The sequence below is a fragment of the Cherax quadricarinatus genome, chromosome 80 (genome assembly GCF_038502225.1).
Source record: "Cherax quadricarinatus isolate ZL_2023a chromosome 80, ASM3850222v1, whole genome shotgun sequence".
In the NCBI taxonomy this organism is placed as follows: Eukaryota; Metazoa; Arthropoda; class Malacostraca; order Decapoda; family Parastacidae; genus Cherax; species Cherax quadricarinatus.
In genome coordinates, this window is record NC_091371.1 from 11,798,983 (window position 1) to 11,816,331 (window position 17,349).

General features: G+C 41.0%; 1 protein-coding gene across 6 annotated transcripts in view; it reads left to right on the forward strand.

The window, feature by feature from the left end:
• The window catches only part of tay (tay bridge), a 152,429-nt gene that overhangs the window by 88,493 nt on the left and 46,587 nt on the right, over positions 1 to 17,349 (forward strand). For all 6 annotated transcript variants that reach the window (XM_070102113.1, XM_070102116.1, XM_070102117.1 and 3 more), the window contains one exon: positions 14,128 to 14,248. In XM_070102113.1, the coding sequence (XP_069958214.1) occupies positions 14,128 to 14,248 (121 nt within the window). The remainder of the gene's footprint in view (positions 1 to 14,127; positions 14,249 to 17,349) is intronic.

A 17,349-nucleotide genomic window follows, 5' to 3' on the forward strand; every position in this document is an offset into this window, starting at 1 on the left:
CCACACTTACCACCAAAATTACCAACTTGCCCGCACAGTCTTAACAATATCTTAACACTTAAAATATTCTACTTCCACGTTAAAAATCTTCATTACTGATACGATCACACACCAACTGATGTTAAAGACATTGGGCTAACGTAAGAGGTCTTAAACTTCAATGTAACGTCAGACTGGGATTAGTGAGAGTATAAAAGATCGCTTGCACATGGCGGACAGCCTGGCCGTAATCACTTCGACTTTTTATATTGTAGCAGTAAAGTTTGTTGTTGGTGTTTAAGCTGCCCACGACGGCGATGAGAATAGTCGTTTGTTCGGTGCTTGCCTGCTCTAACTATGCACATAAACTCGATAATAATTTGCACTTGAGTTAAATATGATGCTTTGCCTGGTGTATAGTGTCAGTGGCGCATAAGTTGTTGGATTTTACCACGAAGAAATAAAATACATGGCAAATACATTTATAAAACAAGCACGATGTGTACTCCCTTGCAAGATAGTTTACGTACTCCAGGTTGTTTGCGAAGGATCTTGGCTGCTGATTCCGCCTCCTTGACTGCATTCACCGGCATTACGTGTTTCTGACCTCTTAAACCTTTTCGTACCTACTCTTGAAGCTGTGTGATGAATTTGCTTTCCACTTCCCCATGCAATTATTATTACGTTTTAATTACCCTACGATTGAAAAAGAAGTAGTAAACATCCCTCCTCCTTCTTTGCTGCTTAAGTTGCTTCAACAACAAGGTTATTAGCACTACCAGGTTGTCTTGCAAGCTACTGCGTGAGTTTGTGTATGGATAAGGCTCTTGTGGCCGTTGAGACACACACTGTCTCTCCAGTAGTGGTGATGTGTAACAAAAGAAAGGAATGTGTAACTAAGAACATGTTCTTTACAAAAAATCCCACATTTCACTGCGGCGAAAGAAGTTTAAGATGACGTCCGTGGGAAAGTCAGCTGTGAATAATCATCCTACCCCGGGTGCCCATGGAATCCGTATACGTCCGCAGACCCCAACACAAAGCCTTATACTCTGAACAGTGAAGAAGCAAGTGAATTGACGTGACCGCTTTGCAAAACCCGCAGAAAGGTCTCGCCATGCCATCAATGTATGGCCCAACCGTGTCTTCAGCTGCCAACTGTGCTTTCTTATACCATAGCAAAAGGCACTAGCTTCAAATAAGTTTAAAAGCAGGGGGAAGGAGCCTGTAAACCAATGGTAGATGAAGAATGAGATACTTGTGCAACATTTGGAAATCTTTATTGAGGAAACGTTTCGGCAGCCAGTGGCTTCTTCAGTCCAGTACTGAACATGTCAACTCTAGGCCGAGGGACTGATTACCTCAGTCTCCTCATCTTTCACCGTTTTTCTCTGCATTGAACCGAAGAATCCAACGGCTGGCGAAACGTTTCCTCAAATAGAGATTTCCAAATATTACACAAGTGCCTCATTCTTCAAAATCTCGGTTTTCTGAATCATTACGTCACAAATCGTTGCTGGTTCTGGCACTAGATTATGAAACTTAACCAATTATTGTCTATAACCATAACATATACCTAATAATTATACTAGACAACTGGAAACACATGAATTACAAAATGCAGCAAATGCTTTGCGGAAAGAACCGTAGTACATGAATATGAGAAATTGAAAACTAGTGTTGAATATTTTGCCTTCCACGTGGACGATACTAAGACATGTACTGGAAGATTTACCAAAGTTTGGATGAACTAATAATTCACTAAGCGAAGTAAGATATTTTAATAGCTGTCAGCTATTAACAGCAACATCTACTTTAAATTAGCAGCCATTATAATATAACATAAGTACAGTATACACAACGATGACATGTATTTTTGGATGACGTTACTAGGCTAATTTGGTGCTTAAAATTAGTTTTCATATAGCTGGTATTTACTTTAGCTAGGTTATTTTGATGTTAATTCGATATATTGCGGTCCAGGCAGGTTGTGCTCATTTCCATATTTATAAAGTGATGCAAGCGTTGCATTAGTAGCACTAAAATGTATTTTGCCCATTAAATGCGAGTTTAATGCCCTGCAAATTACAGTGGAGTTTGCTCTTGTCGCTGTATAACATTTTTATTGCATGGTGATAGCTTTTCAGTAATGCAGTTACACAAGCCTATATTGTCATTCACATAAATTTTAATTTGGTGCCGGTAGTAATCGATAAACATAAGTATATTAAACCGTACACTACAAATTGGCATTTATATGCACTTACACGGCGAGTACACACGCACGCACGCAAACACACACACACACACACACACACACACACACACACACACACACACACACACACACACACACACACACACACACACACACACACACACACACAACGAGAAAGACCTAGGAGTGAGTATAATACCGAGTACATCGCCAGAAGCACACATTAATCAGATAACTGCTGCGGCATATGGACGCCTGGCAAACCTGAGAATAGCGTTCCGGTACCTCAGTAAGGAATCGTTCAAGACTTTATACACTGTGTACGTCAGGCCCATACTGGAGTACGCAGCACCAATTTGGAACCCACACCTGGTCAAACACGTCAAAAAATTAGAGAAAGTGCAAAGGTTTGCAACAAGGCTAGTTCCAGAGCTAAGGAGAATGTCCTATGAAGAAAGGTTAAGGGAAATCGGTCTGACAACACTGGAGGACAGGAGGGTCAGGGGAGACATGATAACGACATACAAAATACTGCGTGGAATAGACAAGGTGGACAGAGACAGGATGTTCCAGAGATGGGACACAGAAACAAGGGGTCACAATTGGAAGCTGAAGACTCAGATGAGTCAAAGGGATGTTAGGAAGTATTTCTTCAGTCATAGAGTAGTTAGGAAGTGGAATAGTCTGGCAAGCGATGTAGTGGAGGCAGGAACTATACATAGTTTTAAGACGAGGTATGATAAAGCTCATGGAGCAGGGGGAGAGAGGACCTAGTAGCGGTCGGTGAAGAGGCGGGGCCAGGAGCTGAGTATCGACCCCTGCAACCACAATTAGGTGAGTACACACACACACACACACACACACACACACACACACACACACACACACACACACACACACAGACACACAGACACACAGACACACACACACACACACACACACACACACACACACATTCACACACATTCACACACATTCACACATTCACACTCGGTCTTCCTCTTCCTGAAAGAGAGGACTTCGGGGTGAGCATAGTTCCGAGCACTACCCCTGAGGCACACAACTGAAGAACCAGTGCAACAAACATGAGACTGGGAAATTTAAGGGTAGCTTTCAAGGTCATCAACAAGGCGGCAAGCACGACCTTACAAGCGGTGTATGTCAGGTCAATCTTGGGGTGTGTAGCGCCAGTATGGAACTCGAATCTGGTAAAGTCTGTTAGGCTGGAAAAAGTGCAATGGTATGCAACGAAACTAGTCCCACAACTGAGAGGTTTGAACTGTTAGGCGAGGCTAGAGGAGCTAAACCTGACGACACTAGAGGACAGAATCATAGGTGACATAATTATAACATACAAAATATTGAGAGGAATTGACAAGGTGGACCGGGGGAATCTGTTTGAGAAGCGGGTCTCAGATACGCGAGGTCACAGCTAGAAGTTAAAAACAGGTACGAGTCACAGGGATATTAGGAAATGCTTCTTTAGCCTTTAAAATGGTCAGGATGTTGAACGATCTTGACAGCGAAGCGTTAAGAGGCAGAATCCCTTCATAGCTTTAAGAATAGGTATGAACGGGCTTACGCAGTCAGGAGTGTGTGAAACCAGTAGCGACCTGCAGGGAGGCAGGACCGGGAGCTGAAATTCGGCCCCTGCAATCACAATTAGGTGAGCATAAACACAACCAACAACATATATCCATAGATTAACATGACTCAAGAAATCGTAATGACACGATTGCAAACAAACCATACCACGGGCGGGGATAGAACCCGCGATCAGAGAGTCTAAAAACTCCAGACCGTCACGTTAGCCACTGGACCAGCTAGCCACAATAAGATTCGTCCAACTAGGTATATTTCTACACCTTATCATCATATCAGACATAGGCAGATATATACACCACAGCACCGTATCATCCTTTGCGGATGATACTAGGATCTGCATGAGGCTGTCATCTGCTGAGGACGCGGTTAACCTCCAAGAAGATATAAACAAAGTTTTCCAGTGGGCAACGGTAAACAATATGATGTTCAATGAGGACAAATTCCAACTACTCCGTTATGGAAAACTGGAGGAGATAATAACTATAACAGAGTATACTACTGACTCCGGCCATACAATAGAGCGGAAAAATAATGTAAGGGACCTGGGAGTAGTAATGTCTGAGGATCTCACTTTCAAGGATCACAACAGTGCCACGATCGCACGTGCAAAGAAAATGATAGGATGGATAATGAGAACTTTCAAAACGAGAGATGCCAAGCCCATGATGATCCTTTTCAAATCACTTGTTCTCTCTAGGCTGGAATACTGCTGTACATTAACATCTCCATACAAAGCAGGTGAAATCGCAGATCTAGAGAGTGTACAGAGATCCTTTACTGCACGTATAAGTTCTGTCAAGCACCTTAACTACTGGGAACGCTTGGAAGCACTTGACTTGTACTCGTTGGAATGCAGGAGGGAGAGATATATCATAATCTACACTTGGAAAATCTTGGAAGGAATGGTCCCAAATCTGCACACAGAAATCACTCCCTACCAAAGTAAAAGACTGGGCAGGCGATGCAAAATGCCGCCAATAAAAAGTAGGGGCGCCATTGGTACACTAAGAGAAAACACCATAAGTGTCCGGGGCCCAAAACTGTTCAACAGCCTCCCATCAAGCATTAGGGGAATTGCCAATAAACCCCTGGCTGCCTTCAAGAGAGAGCTGGACAGATACCTAAAGTCAGTGCCGGATCAGCCGGGCTGTGGCTCGTACGTCGGACTGCGTGCCAGCAGTAACAGCCTAGTTGATCAGGCCCTGATCCATCGGGAGGCCTGGTCATGGACCGGGCCGCGGGGGCGTTGATCCCCGGAATAACCTCCAGGTATAGGAAGGTTAGCATAGGCACCACTGTAGCCACAAATGCAAGTTTTTACAAACGAATCTCCAGCTAGCGTGGCTGTGACGAACTCTAGCTCAAGTCCCCTCAAAGCCGTTAACATGACTCACGAAATCGTAATGACACGATTACAAACAAACCATACAACGGGCGGGGATAGAACCCGCGATCAGAGAGTCTCAAAACTCCAGACAGTCGTGTTAGCCACTGGACCAGCTAGCCACAATAAGATTCGTCCAACTAGGTATATTTCTACACCATAGGAAGGTTAGCATAGGCACCACTGTAACGGCCACGCTAGCTGGAGATTCGTCTGTAAAAACTTGCATTTGTGGTTACAGTGGTGCCTATGCTAACCTTCCTATGGTGTAGAAATATACCTAGTTGGACGAATCTTATTGTGGCTAGCTGGTCTAGTGGCTAACGCGACGGTCTGGAGTTTTAAGACTCTCTGATCGCGGGTTCTATCCCCGCCCGTGGTATGGTTTATATCCATAGGTACCAATGGAGGAGCAGAACCTGGAGATTGGTATCATCTACATACTTTTGGTCCAGGTTAACAGTGAAAATTGTAAAAAGGAAGATTCTGAAACACCTGGATAAAGCAAGAGACAGAGGGATGGGTGGACTGTATCTTTCTGGATTACAAGAAAGCATCTGGCATAGTCCATTCCAGAGACTGATCAACAAACTGTAAAAAAGGAGCAATGAAAAGTCAGTACGGAAAGTTCAGAAAGAGTAAGAATAACAAGTGGGGGTCACCCTAGGACGAATGTCAGTCACTACTATTCCTAAATTCTTAAAATATGTAAAATTATTTCCCAGACGTGGTCGAATCCTATATATATATGGACGTTAGGAAACTGCCGAGGAGAATACATACATTAGAGGGTTGTTAGTAGGCAGAGATAGCTTAAAGGGGGTAGTCAAAGAAGCGGCTATTGAAATTAAATTCGAGTTGGTGTTTCCATCTGGCTATGTAGTAAAGGCACTGTTGACTTTGTTGAACTTTGTGTTGGAGATCGTGGAGATGTGTTTGATAAGAGTTGTTGGGCAAGACTGCTTATCTCTTCAGTGGATTCAGGTCTTGGCTGTTTGATATTAAAGACATGATTTGCAGCCCCTGATGAAATGTTGAGGGCAGTGTAGTATGAGAGCTTTGCAAAGTGATGAAATTTTGGAGAGGAGAGGGGAAACTGGAGATAGAGCAGAGACTCGTTGATAGCCTGATCAGCCAGTCTGTTGGTGCTAGCCGCATGTATTTGAAAGTAGGCACCATAGCCTGGTAATCAGGAGCTAATTTGAGAAATTTCCTTTATGTATAAAGAAAGAGTAAATTGTGATGCGTCTTTCTCGCCTACATTCTAGGGAGTACAGTGGGATGGACCAAGTTTTCCAATAATTTTGATGCTTGCCTGAATTTATATGGACTGAAGATTCTCTGTACATTCTCTAGTTTTGTGATTGTCTCTGTCTTCCAAGGAGCTGGTAGTGTGCAACAATATTCCATCTTATAAAGAATAAGTGACTTAAATATTTCTATCATTAGCTTGGCCTTTCTCTGATTTGAATGTTCTAGCTCTTCATCCTATCAATTTCCTTGTATTAGCAATATTGTTATAATCCTTGATCGTAGGAGCTTCCATCATTCCCAAATCCCTGAAATACCTCTTCCAGTCTATTTAGTGAATTCGATTTCTTTTATACCCTCTTTTTCCGGTTTTTAGTTCTTCAATTTTTCCGTAATGGAGTAACTGAGATTTGTCTTCATTGAACATCATGATGTTTTCTGTGTACCACGGGATGATCTGGTTAATATCAGGATGGAAATATGCTGTGTCCTTAGTGGATGGCGCACTCATCCTAATTCTAGTATCGTCTACAAGGTATGATACAGTGACATGGCTTGTGTTAGGTATGAGAATGAGAAAAAAAAAATGAATTTGGACGAGTGAGTACTTTGGCTTGAGGAACAGTGATTTTTACTACGGTAGTCTCTTATTTACTTTGTTATTCTGTGCATCCGATTTGTTAGAAAAATTGAAATCCGCCTTTCTACCTTTCCAGCTATTTCTTTTGCATGCACTTTATGGGCTATTAAATCGTGATATTCAGAAGAGTTAATATAACAAGTAGTAACAAAAGATTTGAAATGCGAGGACCTGGAACAACCAAACAAAGCTGAAAGAAAAGTCAGTATGCAGCTTTAATGGTATATAATGTTAGGGCTCGAGACCAGAAGAAAGTAATATCGGTTGACAAAGCTAAAGAGACATATGCAACAGTTAGGTATCTTTATTTCGAAACGTTTCGCCTACACAGTAGGCTTCTTCAGTCGAGTACAGAATAGTTGATAGAAGCAAAAGAGACTTGAAGACGATGTAATCAGTCCATCACCCTTAAAGTTTTGAGGTGGTCAGTCCCTCAGTCTGGAGAAGAGCATTGTTTCATAGTCTGACTATAAGGCTCCATCCTGTCACTTCAACTCCATATTGTTTCATACTATGGAACAATGCTCTTCTCCAGACTGAGGGACTGACCACCTCAAAACTTTAAGGGTGATGGACTGATTACATCGTCTTCAAGTCTCTTCTGCTTCTATCAACTATTCTGTACTCGACTGAAGAAGCCTACTGTGTAGGCGAAACGTTTCGAAATAAAGATACCTAAACTGTTGCATATGTGTCTTACCTAACAACCTGTCGGTATTTTATACCATTTTAATGTTCAAAGCTAAAGAGATTGGGGCCGGGAGACAGAACTCAACCCCCCTCGTCCCCAAGCAAACACAGCTCTATGAGTACTGCACATACATGCTCTTGAGGTAAACAGTGCATTCTCTAGTTGTATGATGTTGCATTGTTTCACCCCTAAGCTGGTGGGAGAGGGGACAAACTTGGGATGCAAGTTTGTGGTTGCAGCTGGTACACTCATCACAACATGTGGGCTGGCTGCTACAGTCATACCGGCCTCGCAAGCTAAATATCTGTTGTTTAATGCAGCCTACATGCCACCCTGCACTGTACATGTCTAGTTCTCATTTCACCTGCAAGTATACTCTAGAGTAATGTCGGTCTTTTCACATTATATGCATTTAATTTGTGTGTATATATATACATGTGTATATATATATATATTATATATATATATATATATATATATATATATATATATATATATATATATATATATATATATATATATATATATATATATATATATATTTATATATATTTAACTTGGAGAGCGTATAAATCTGTAGGGGAAGGAAGGCGGGGTAGGGGTCGTCCTCGAAAAGGTTGGAGGGAGGGGGTAAAGGAGGTTTTATGGGCGAGGGGCTTGGACTTCCAGCAAGCGTGCGTTAGATAGGAGTGAATGGAGACGAATGGTATTTGGGACCTGACAATCTGTTGGAGTGTGAGCAGGGTAATATTTAGTGAAGGGATTCAGGGAAACTGGTTGTTTTTATTAGCTGGACTTGAGTCCTGGAAATGGGAAGTACAATGCCTGCACTCTAAAGGAGGGGTTTGGGATATTAGCAATTTGGAGGGATATGTTGTGTATCTTTATAGGTATATGCTTCTAAACTGTTGTGTTCTGAGCACCTCTGCAAAAACAGTGATTATGTGTGAGTGAGGTGAAAGTGTTGAATGATGATGAAAGTATTTTCTTTTTGGGGATTTTCTTTCTTTTTATTTTTTTTGGGTCACCCTGCCTCGGTGGGAGACGGCTGACTTGTTAAAACAAACACACACACACACACACACACACACACACACACACACACACACACATATATATATATAACGAGATTGTTTGGTGTTCTGGTAGCGGGGAGTAAATGATACATCTTCTTCGGAGGCTTCTTACTTTATTGTTAAGTCGTGGTGGGTACACAGGCTTGTGTGTTGTGCCCATGGCCTGGGCAGGGCCATCCCACGAGAGAGAGCTACTAGGCCTACTGTCTTGACTGCTTGAAGAGTGACGCCAGAGTGAGAGTGTGGTAAGGGCAGGCAGGCTGGCATGCCCACCGAGAAGCCTGGCTACAGAGGGCAGCACCTTAGTGCCGCGAAATATGAACTAAGCTGGCAGACAGCATGGGCTGTCTGTGCAGACGGTACAGGCTGTCTACATACGCTCGGCCACCTACCGCGCGTCGTCCCGATGCGACAATACTGATGGTAAAAGAAACTCGGTCTCTCGTAGGAACAGGGCACAGAACACAAAATAAAAACATATACATATATATACATATGGACATGGAAAAAAAACTTCCTACAGGGAGGGAAGAAAAAACATGTGGGGTGTGCTAAACATCGTGGTCAAAGGCAGTGAGCGTCGATGGGCATCACTGCACTCCTTCCTGCGTCTGGACATACTGCAACACAGGAGACATCGCTGCGGCTGAGCTGTGACGTAACAGGTTACGGTCTCCTCTGGAATGGTGAAGCAGTCATCGTAGGAGTCACTGCGGGTTTCACTCAACCTGGGGCACGACATGCTGGTGCCCTCGGCAACTGGGCAGGACTTCTGGCAAGCGACTCAGGAGGACACTTCTCGACTGGTACTGTCGCTGGGCTGTCACTGCCGGCGAGCGTCGAGCGAGTTGTGGAGCGAGTCGTGGCAGAGACGACTGGGCGAAACATCTGGGAGTTGTAACATCATACACCAGACTGCAGTGAGAGAGCTAGCAGTCAAAGTGACATCTTCTTTGTGCAGGCTGCTCACTGAAGTTTGTGACACGAGGCTGACACAGCGCCTGCCGACAGGGCTAACTGCGGCTTGACGAGTGTCATTCTCTCGGCAGTTGGAGTTATAGCAGAGGTTAGTCTAAGCGTCCCCAGATTTGTTTCTCTACATATAACTGCATTCTGAAGATCTGGAGGTGAAGTGAAACAAATCTCGATGGGAATCGTAGCAGGTACGATTCTGCAGAACAACACGAGCGACGAGCATTAAAGCTTTCTGTACAAGAGGGCTCGGGCTCAGGGCTGTCTGATAGCTGTCAAACACACTGGTCACACGGGTGACTTAACACAGTGGTGCTACTCAGGTCTGGCTCAGACCTCACTGGACACACGGAAACTTTACACACCCGCGGTACATGCGGTATAACATGGCTTAAACTAGCAAATGATGCTTTTCTGTGCATAAAACTGACACTAAGACATATACTAAAATGTGAGAACACTGACTGAGAAGAATTAATTAACACACGACATATATCTTCTCTCAATCTTCTCGACAATACTGAAATAATTACTGAACACTCGATGGTGACATCATGTGATGTCAGGCGTGATGTCGAGAGGTGACATCAGCAGACATCTTGAGGTGACGTCAGGCAGACATCATGACGTCATGAAATCGGGCAGCATCGTCGGTGACGTTAATGTGATGCGGGCAGCAGACCACAGCATTAGGCCTGGGACATCTGGTAACTCACGTGGCTGGTAGATCCACGTGACATCGCCCACACCCAACGTGGTGTCGGGATCCACGTGGTGTTGTGATCTACGTGGCATGCTGATCCACGTAGCTTCGAGTGGCCTCGGGCACTCGGATACACAGCACTGGCGACGAATTCACACGAAAAACAGCAGAAAACACACAGTGGTGAGTGGTGTATGGTAGGCTGGTGAGGTGTGAGATTACAGCAGGGCGAGGCAAGGAATGGCCACTTCCTCCCTTTCTCTCCCACCCACAAACACGTGGAGAAGCTCACACTGGACACAGAAATCACCACAAAACTCACCTCTGGCTTGCTGAAACAGCTGTGCTGAGCTGAACAACAGCAGCAACATACAAGTGACGCTGAACACGTGACTTGAGAAACAGCGTGGGACGCTGTAGCGTGGGGTCACTGGGACGCCACTTACAATTCTCGAAGAAATTCGGCAAATTTCGGCTGCATCCTGCTTGTACCTGTGTCTGGATGCTCAAACGTGCAGACACGACATCAGGATAACTCGTTGAGAGACGGATGCTTCTTGCATAGGGTGATAAAGTGAAGATGACTTCATTCCTCTTCCTTCCTCTCTCCGGGCAAACAACTGCTGCGACCACCGCTTCCCACCATTTATAACGCGATTATTTGGTGAACTGAAAGCGGGTGCGTGAATGATATGTCTTCCCGAGGCTTCTTTGTTTATTGAAAATGTCGTGGTGGGTACACAGACTTTGTGTTGTGCCCATGGCCCGGGCAGGGCCATCCCACGAGAGGAGAGAGAGTAGCTTTCTTGACTGAGTGAAGGGTGTCGCCAGACTGAGAGAGCATGGCAAGGGCAGGCAGGCTGGCATGCCCACCAAGAGGCTTGGCTACAGAGGGCAGCACCTTAGTGCCGCGAAATATGAACTAAGCTGGTACAGGCTGTCTACATATACACACCTACCATCCGACTTACGACCTGCTCGACATACGACCACTCGACTTATGACAGTGTTTTTTTGCCAAATTTCTGGGAAATAAACAACTATTTGTGTTGTACACAGTGTTTATCCTAAACGTTACAGTATAAAATACAGTACTAACAGCATAAAAAGTAAAGTAAAACATGAAATACCAAAATAAAACAATAAAATAAAGTCATTACAAAAATGTGATGTTGATATTCAGTAGTAAAGTTCGACTTATGGCCGGTTTCTCGGAACCGAACTTGGTCATAAGTCGGATGGTAGGTGTGTGTGTGTGTGTGTGTGTGTGTGTGTGTGTGTGTGTGTGTGTGTGTGTGTGTGTGTGTGTGTGTGTGTGTGTGTGTGTGTGTGTGTGTGTGTGTGTGTATATATATATATATATATATATATATATATATAATATATATATATATATATAATATATATATATATATAATGTATATATATAATGTATATATATATAATGTGTATATATATATATAATATGTATATATATACAGTGGACCCCCGATTAACGATACTTTTTCATTCCAGAAGTATGTTCAGGTGCCAGTACTGACCGAATTTGTTCCCATAAGGAATATTGTGAAGTAGATTAGTCCATTTCAGACCCCCAAACATACACATACAAATGCACTTATATAAATACACTTACATAATTGGTCACATTAGGAGGTGATCGTTAAGCGGGGGTCCACTGTATATATATAATCAAATTTAACTGCTTTCAATTTTAAATATTTTTTTATTTAATGCATATTCTGTTAAACATGCAATACTCTATACTGTACATGTATATCTTTGGCCACCATGATAGTAAGCTAGCCAGCCAGCCAAGACTTTCAAGAACCAGAACCATTAACATATGCCCTGTCTTCATATACTAATGATTCATACTAGTTAGTAATATCAAATATCACAAAAGAATCTTTTAAAATAATGATGTAGTTTGATATTTTATGGTTGTTAGGAGTGACCTGCTGCCACAGTCACTTGGCAGATTCCCACAAGGCTTCTACACTTACAAATGCTTTGAATTTTTTTGGCAAGTCTTTTAGACAATGTGTATATTTTTTATTTTATACTTCTTGCAGTAAAGATGTTATATTTTATTGTTATACAGTGGAACCTCAAAAATCGAGCTTAATCCATTCCAGGAGCTAGTTCTAAATTCGAAAAGTCTGAAATTCAAAGCAATATTTCCCATAAGAAATAATGGAAATACAATTAATCCGTTCCAGAAACCCAAAAATATTCACACAAAAAAATACATTTTATAGAGATTAATTACAGTTTTACATACAACAAATGCTATAGTTTTTAATTATGTATAGTAATACATATAAAATAACATTTTTACTTACCTTTATTGAAGATTGGTAATGGCATCTGGAAGATAGGGAGGAGGAGAGAGGGAGTTGGGGTTAGTGTTTGGAAGGAGAATCCCCCTCCATGAGGACTTCAGGTAAAGCCCTCTCTGGGGTTACTTCCCTTCTCTGTCTTTTAATGCCACTAGGACCAGCTTGAGTCACTGGACCCCTGCCTCACAAAATAGCTGTCCACAGTCCTCTGTTTCTGGCGCCTCTTTAACATTTCCCTAAAATGGGACATGGTTCTGTCACTGAACTTGTTGCAAAGATGGCTTGTTTCAGCTTGCTCAGGGTGGTACTTCTGCACAAACATTTGGACATCATTCCACTTGGCACAAATCTCCTTAATCTTTGAAGAAGGCACCTCATCCACTCCCTATATTAACACCTTTTGCAACATCAGCTTCCTTGATTTGTTTTTTCTTTGACAGGATAGAACCGATGGTCGACTTGTTTTTCCCATACATCCTGGCAAGCTCAACAAGTCTCACACCACTCTCATACTTCTGTATTATTTCCTTCTTCACATCTATGGTGTTTCTCACTTTCTTTACCACAGGGGTACCACTAACAAGTTTCTTTGGGCCCATGGCAGTTTATTTCACAGTCCCACAAGCACTAAACACAACGAAATAATCGTAAAATGCATGAATGAGAGTGCAGGTTAGTGTTCACTCAAGCATAAACAAAGCTAGACTGCTCATGGCGCCTGTGCGGGGACGCGGACAGAGCGGCCGGCAGACAGGTCCCGTACTCGGCGGTCTGAAAATAGGGGCGCGTTCGATAATAGGGACACAGTTTGTCCGAAAAAATGGTCCTATTTTCGAAACGTTCGATATGTGATACGTTCGATTTTTGAGGTTCCACTGTATAATGAACATAATTCTTCTATTGTAAACACCTTTACTTTCTAAATTAAAATTCTGATTACATGTGTCAGTATATAGTAAAATATAATCACATGGTAACAATGACTATTGTGGTAATTGTTCTTAATTGTTTAAAATGACAAGTGATCTAACACTAGGATGTATTTATTAGTGTTTGCTCACATTTTTTTTAAACCATTTTGTTGGTATCAGTTTCATACCAGTTGCTCTTCATTCTTGTTTCTTAGTACTGTATGTACACTGTTGCTACTGTTTCTGAAGAAACTACTTAGTGTGTATAAACAATGAGAAATATACCTAATTGTATATACCCTGAGCAACTTGCTGATTGTGCTCAAATTCTAAACATATTTCTAATACCTTGCAGCTTGTGTGGAGGGTCGCCTTGGAGAGAGCACAGCATCAGTACGGCTGCCGGGCCTCAACGTCACAGAACAGCCTAAGCCTATTGCTGTTAAATCTGAACTCCCTCATCATCCACCTTACAGGTAAATAACAAAAATTACTTAGTTATTTTTATTTGTCCTTGCAGACTATTTGGATAATGCAGAACGAGATATCTCTTAGTATTATATACCTTTCATTAGCTTGTTTTTAGAAGAGTAAATTATTCTGTATTACCTGAAGATTTGTTTTGAATTATTTTATTTTGCACCAAAACTAACATAGAAACTTATTATACCCCTGCTAAAATGTGCCTACAGCAATATAAAATACAGTTTAATTTACTTAACTACATTAGTTGGCTGCTTGTCATCTTTACACCACCAACCAGGAATGCTTTAAGGTTCACGGAATTTCAGAATAGTTCTCACACAGGGCTCCAGTGGCAGCACTTCATACTGACTACCTTGTTTCTGACACACTTTGACATGTCTATTGTTCTTCATATTCTTAATTAACCTAGTCCTCCTTTGCGGTGAAGCTGAGAAATATGTAGAGATTGCAAATTGGGGGGAAACACTGCTTCAATGCTGTACTCGGCAGCAGATGGTCCAAGGTCAGATTCTGGCCTGTACAAGGGACCTATTTAGCTAAGTTCGTCTTGTAGAGTCTTGCTTGAACTCCTAAGTAGTAGATGTCACTGGCATTGTCATATGGCTGTGACCTGCAGTTTTCCATGTTGAGGCCATGAGATTCAAGAACACTTTGTAGAACCTCAAATAAATATCTATCTTCCAGCAAATTGCTGGATTGGGATGAATTGACGAAATCTTTCAACAACGTATCTAGCAAGTGTTATGAAGGCTAGGTCTGTAATTTTGCCTGATTTAAAAAGGGGCTGTTAGTGTACAGCAGTATCCCAGCCTAAACAGATCAAGTTGCTTAAAACAAAACCATCATTTGCTTGGCATCTCATTTTGAAAGTTCTCATAATTTCTCATGTGGGTGTGATGACTGTAATCCTTGAGAGTGAGATCTGACATTATCATCCTAAAATCCCTCACGTTAGTTTTTCGCTCTGTTTAGTGGTTGGTTAGTTTTATACACATTTTTAGTTTGTTTAGTCAGATTATCCATAATAGAATAACAGAAATGTGTCTTTATTATCCAAGTTAATTTTGATCGTTGTTTTACCAATCCACTAAAGGGCCGATGAAACAATAGTGCCTAGGGCCTACAGAAACCTTAATTTGGCCCAGCCTTTCAGCATATTTTCACTGAGAAAATATATAGATTGACTGTCGAATAAAGTCGAATCACATTCCTGCAATTGGCGTGTTATGCAAAATCGTTTTAATTGAACTGAAGACCTTGTGGAAAGAACTAAGATTATTTACTGGCACTTTGAGTAAAGTCAAATAAGTCTTTTTTAAAAAGTTTTGTAATTCTTCAAACTAATAAAAAATTTTCCATTCCTTACAATATAGTTGTTATTGCTTGTTGATCGTGACATAAAGTACAGTACCTGTATCAGCTGCCACAAATATTTTCAACCACAACTGCCATCACCTGCCAACATCAGTAAAAATACCATATATTAGCAGCCATAAGACAAGCTTTTACTAAAATATGCTCATTGCAATACCTATATAAATACGAATCATACCATGGGCGTGGTTTGAACCCACAGTGAGAGTTGTAAAACTCCAGACCAACATGTTACCATTTCGTGAGTTACATAAATATGTGCATTATACCTGTATCAACTATAATTGTACCAGCCAACATAAGTAAAATTACTGTATATTGCAGGCCACAAAGAATATTTTTACTAAATAAATATTCCCAGAGTTAAATCTCCCTTCCTATGATGAGTGCAAGCCATCCCAGAATATGAAAAATGTGATAAAATTAATGAATAGTATCTCATGTTATCATCATGCCCTGTTGTTATTGTTGGGTCTAATTTAGGGTTCTTATGGCCTAAGTGAATTTTGAGTCCTTGCTGCTGAGATTATCTGAATGTTTTTATAAATATAAACTGTTTAATTGATTAATTTTATTAAAAAAAAAAAGTGTCATTTTCCTCACATTGTCAGTAATATAAATAAGGATAGAAGAGTGCAGAGGAAGCAAACAGCAGCAGCTTGTAAACACTGGAGACAGCAACTCTATCCTCACATATGCCCTTGTTTATCACAAATTATGAGCTTACCAACTAAATTGATGCACACTGTATATTCAGCAGGTACTGTATACACATTATGTCCAATTTCCTCTGGATGTGAAAACATTGCATGTATTGACTGTTGTGCAGGAAACTGCTGTTTTGTCTCCTGTTAATTAGATCCATAACTCCCATTGTGGAGACAGCCGACTTGTTGATTATATTTATATATATATACATGTATATATATATATATATATATATATATATATATATATATATATATATATATATATATATATATATATATATATATATTTTAGGTAATAGGTTGGTAGACAGCAACCGCCCAGGGAGGTACTACCGTCCTGCCAAGTGAGTGTAAAACGAAAGCCTGTAATTGTTTTACATGATGGTAGGATTGCTTGTGTAGAAAATGTGCAGTTTGGTCACATGTTATTAGATAATCTACTGTACCTTTCAGTGCATCTACACTAATATATCTTTCGGTGTATATTCATCAATATATATATACACCTTTCAGTGTACATATTATTATTATAATCGAAACTAGGTGCTAAACCCACAAGTCATGCAGTGCTAACCTTTCAGTGTATATACACAGAGAAATACCTCCCCATGTACATACTGTATATTGATTTATACCTTTCACTGTATATACATCAAGGTAAATACTTTTGAATGTATATACACTGAGATGTGACTCAGTGTATGTAAACTTGTGGCTTTCAGTATATATACACTTGAGATGTGTGTCTTAGTTTATATACACTGAGATATATGCCTTTCAGCATGCATAGATATATACCTTTCAGTGCACTGTATATATTCAGTGTGCCACTTAATCTAAGAATTTGCATAACTTTAATTAATTGATTTCCTTGGGTTGGGCTGTATGAATCTTTCAGGTGATCCATCATTTTTAATCTGTATTTAAAACTCTATTTCCAAAATAATTCTAAAACATATTTTTGTCAGTATAGTTTAGATTTGTGGAAAATATTGCTATTAATATAC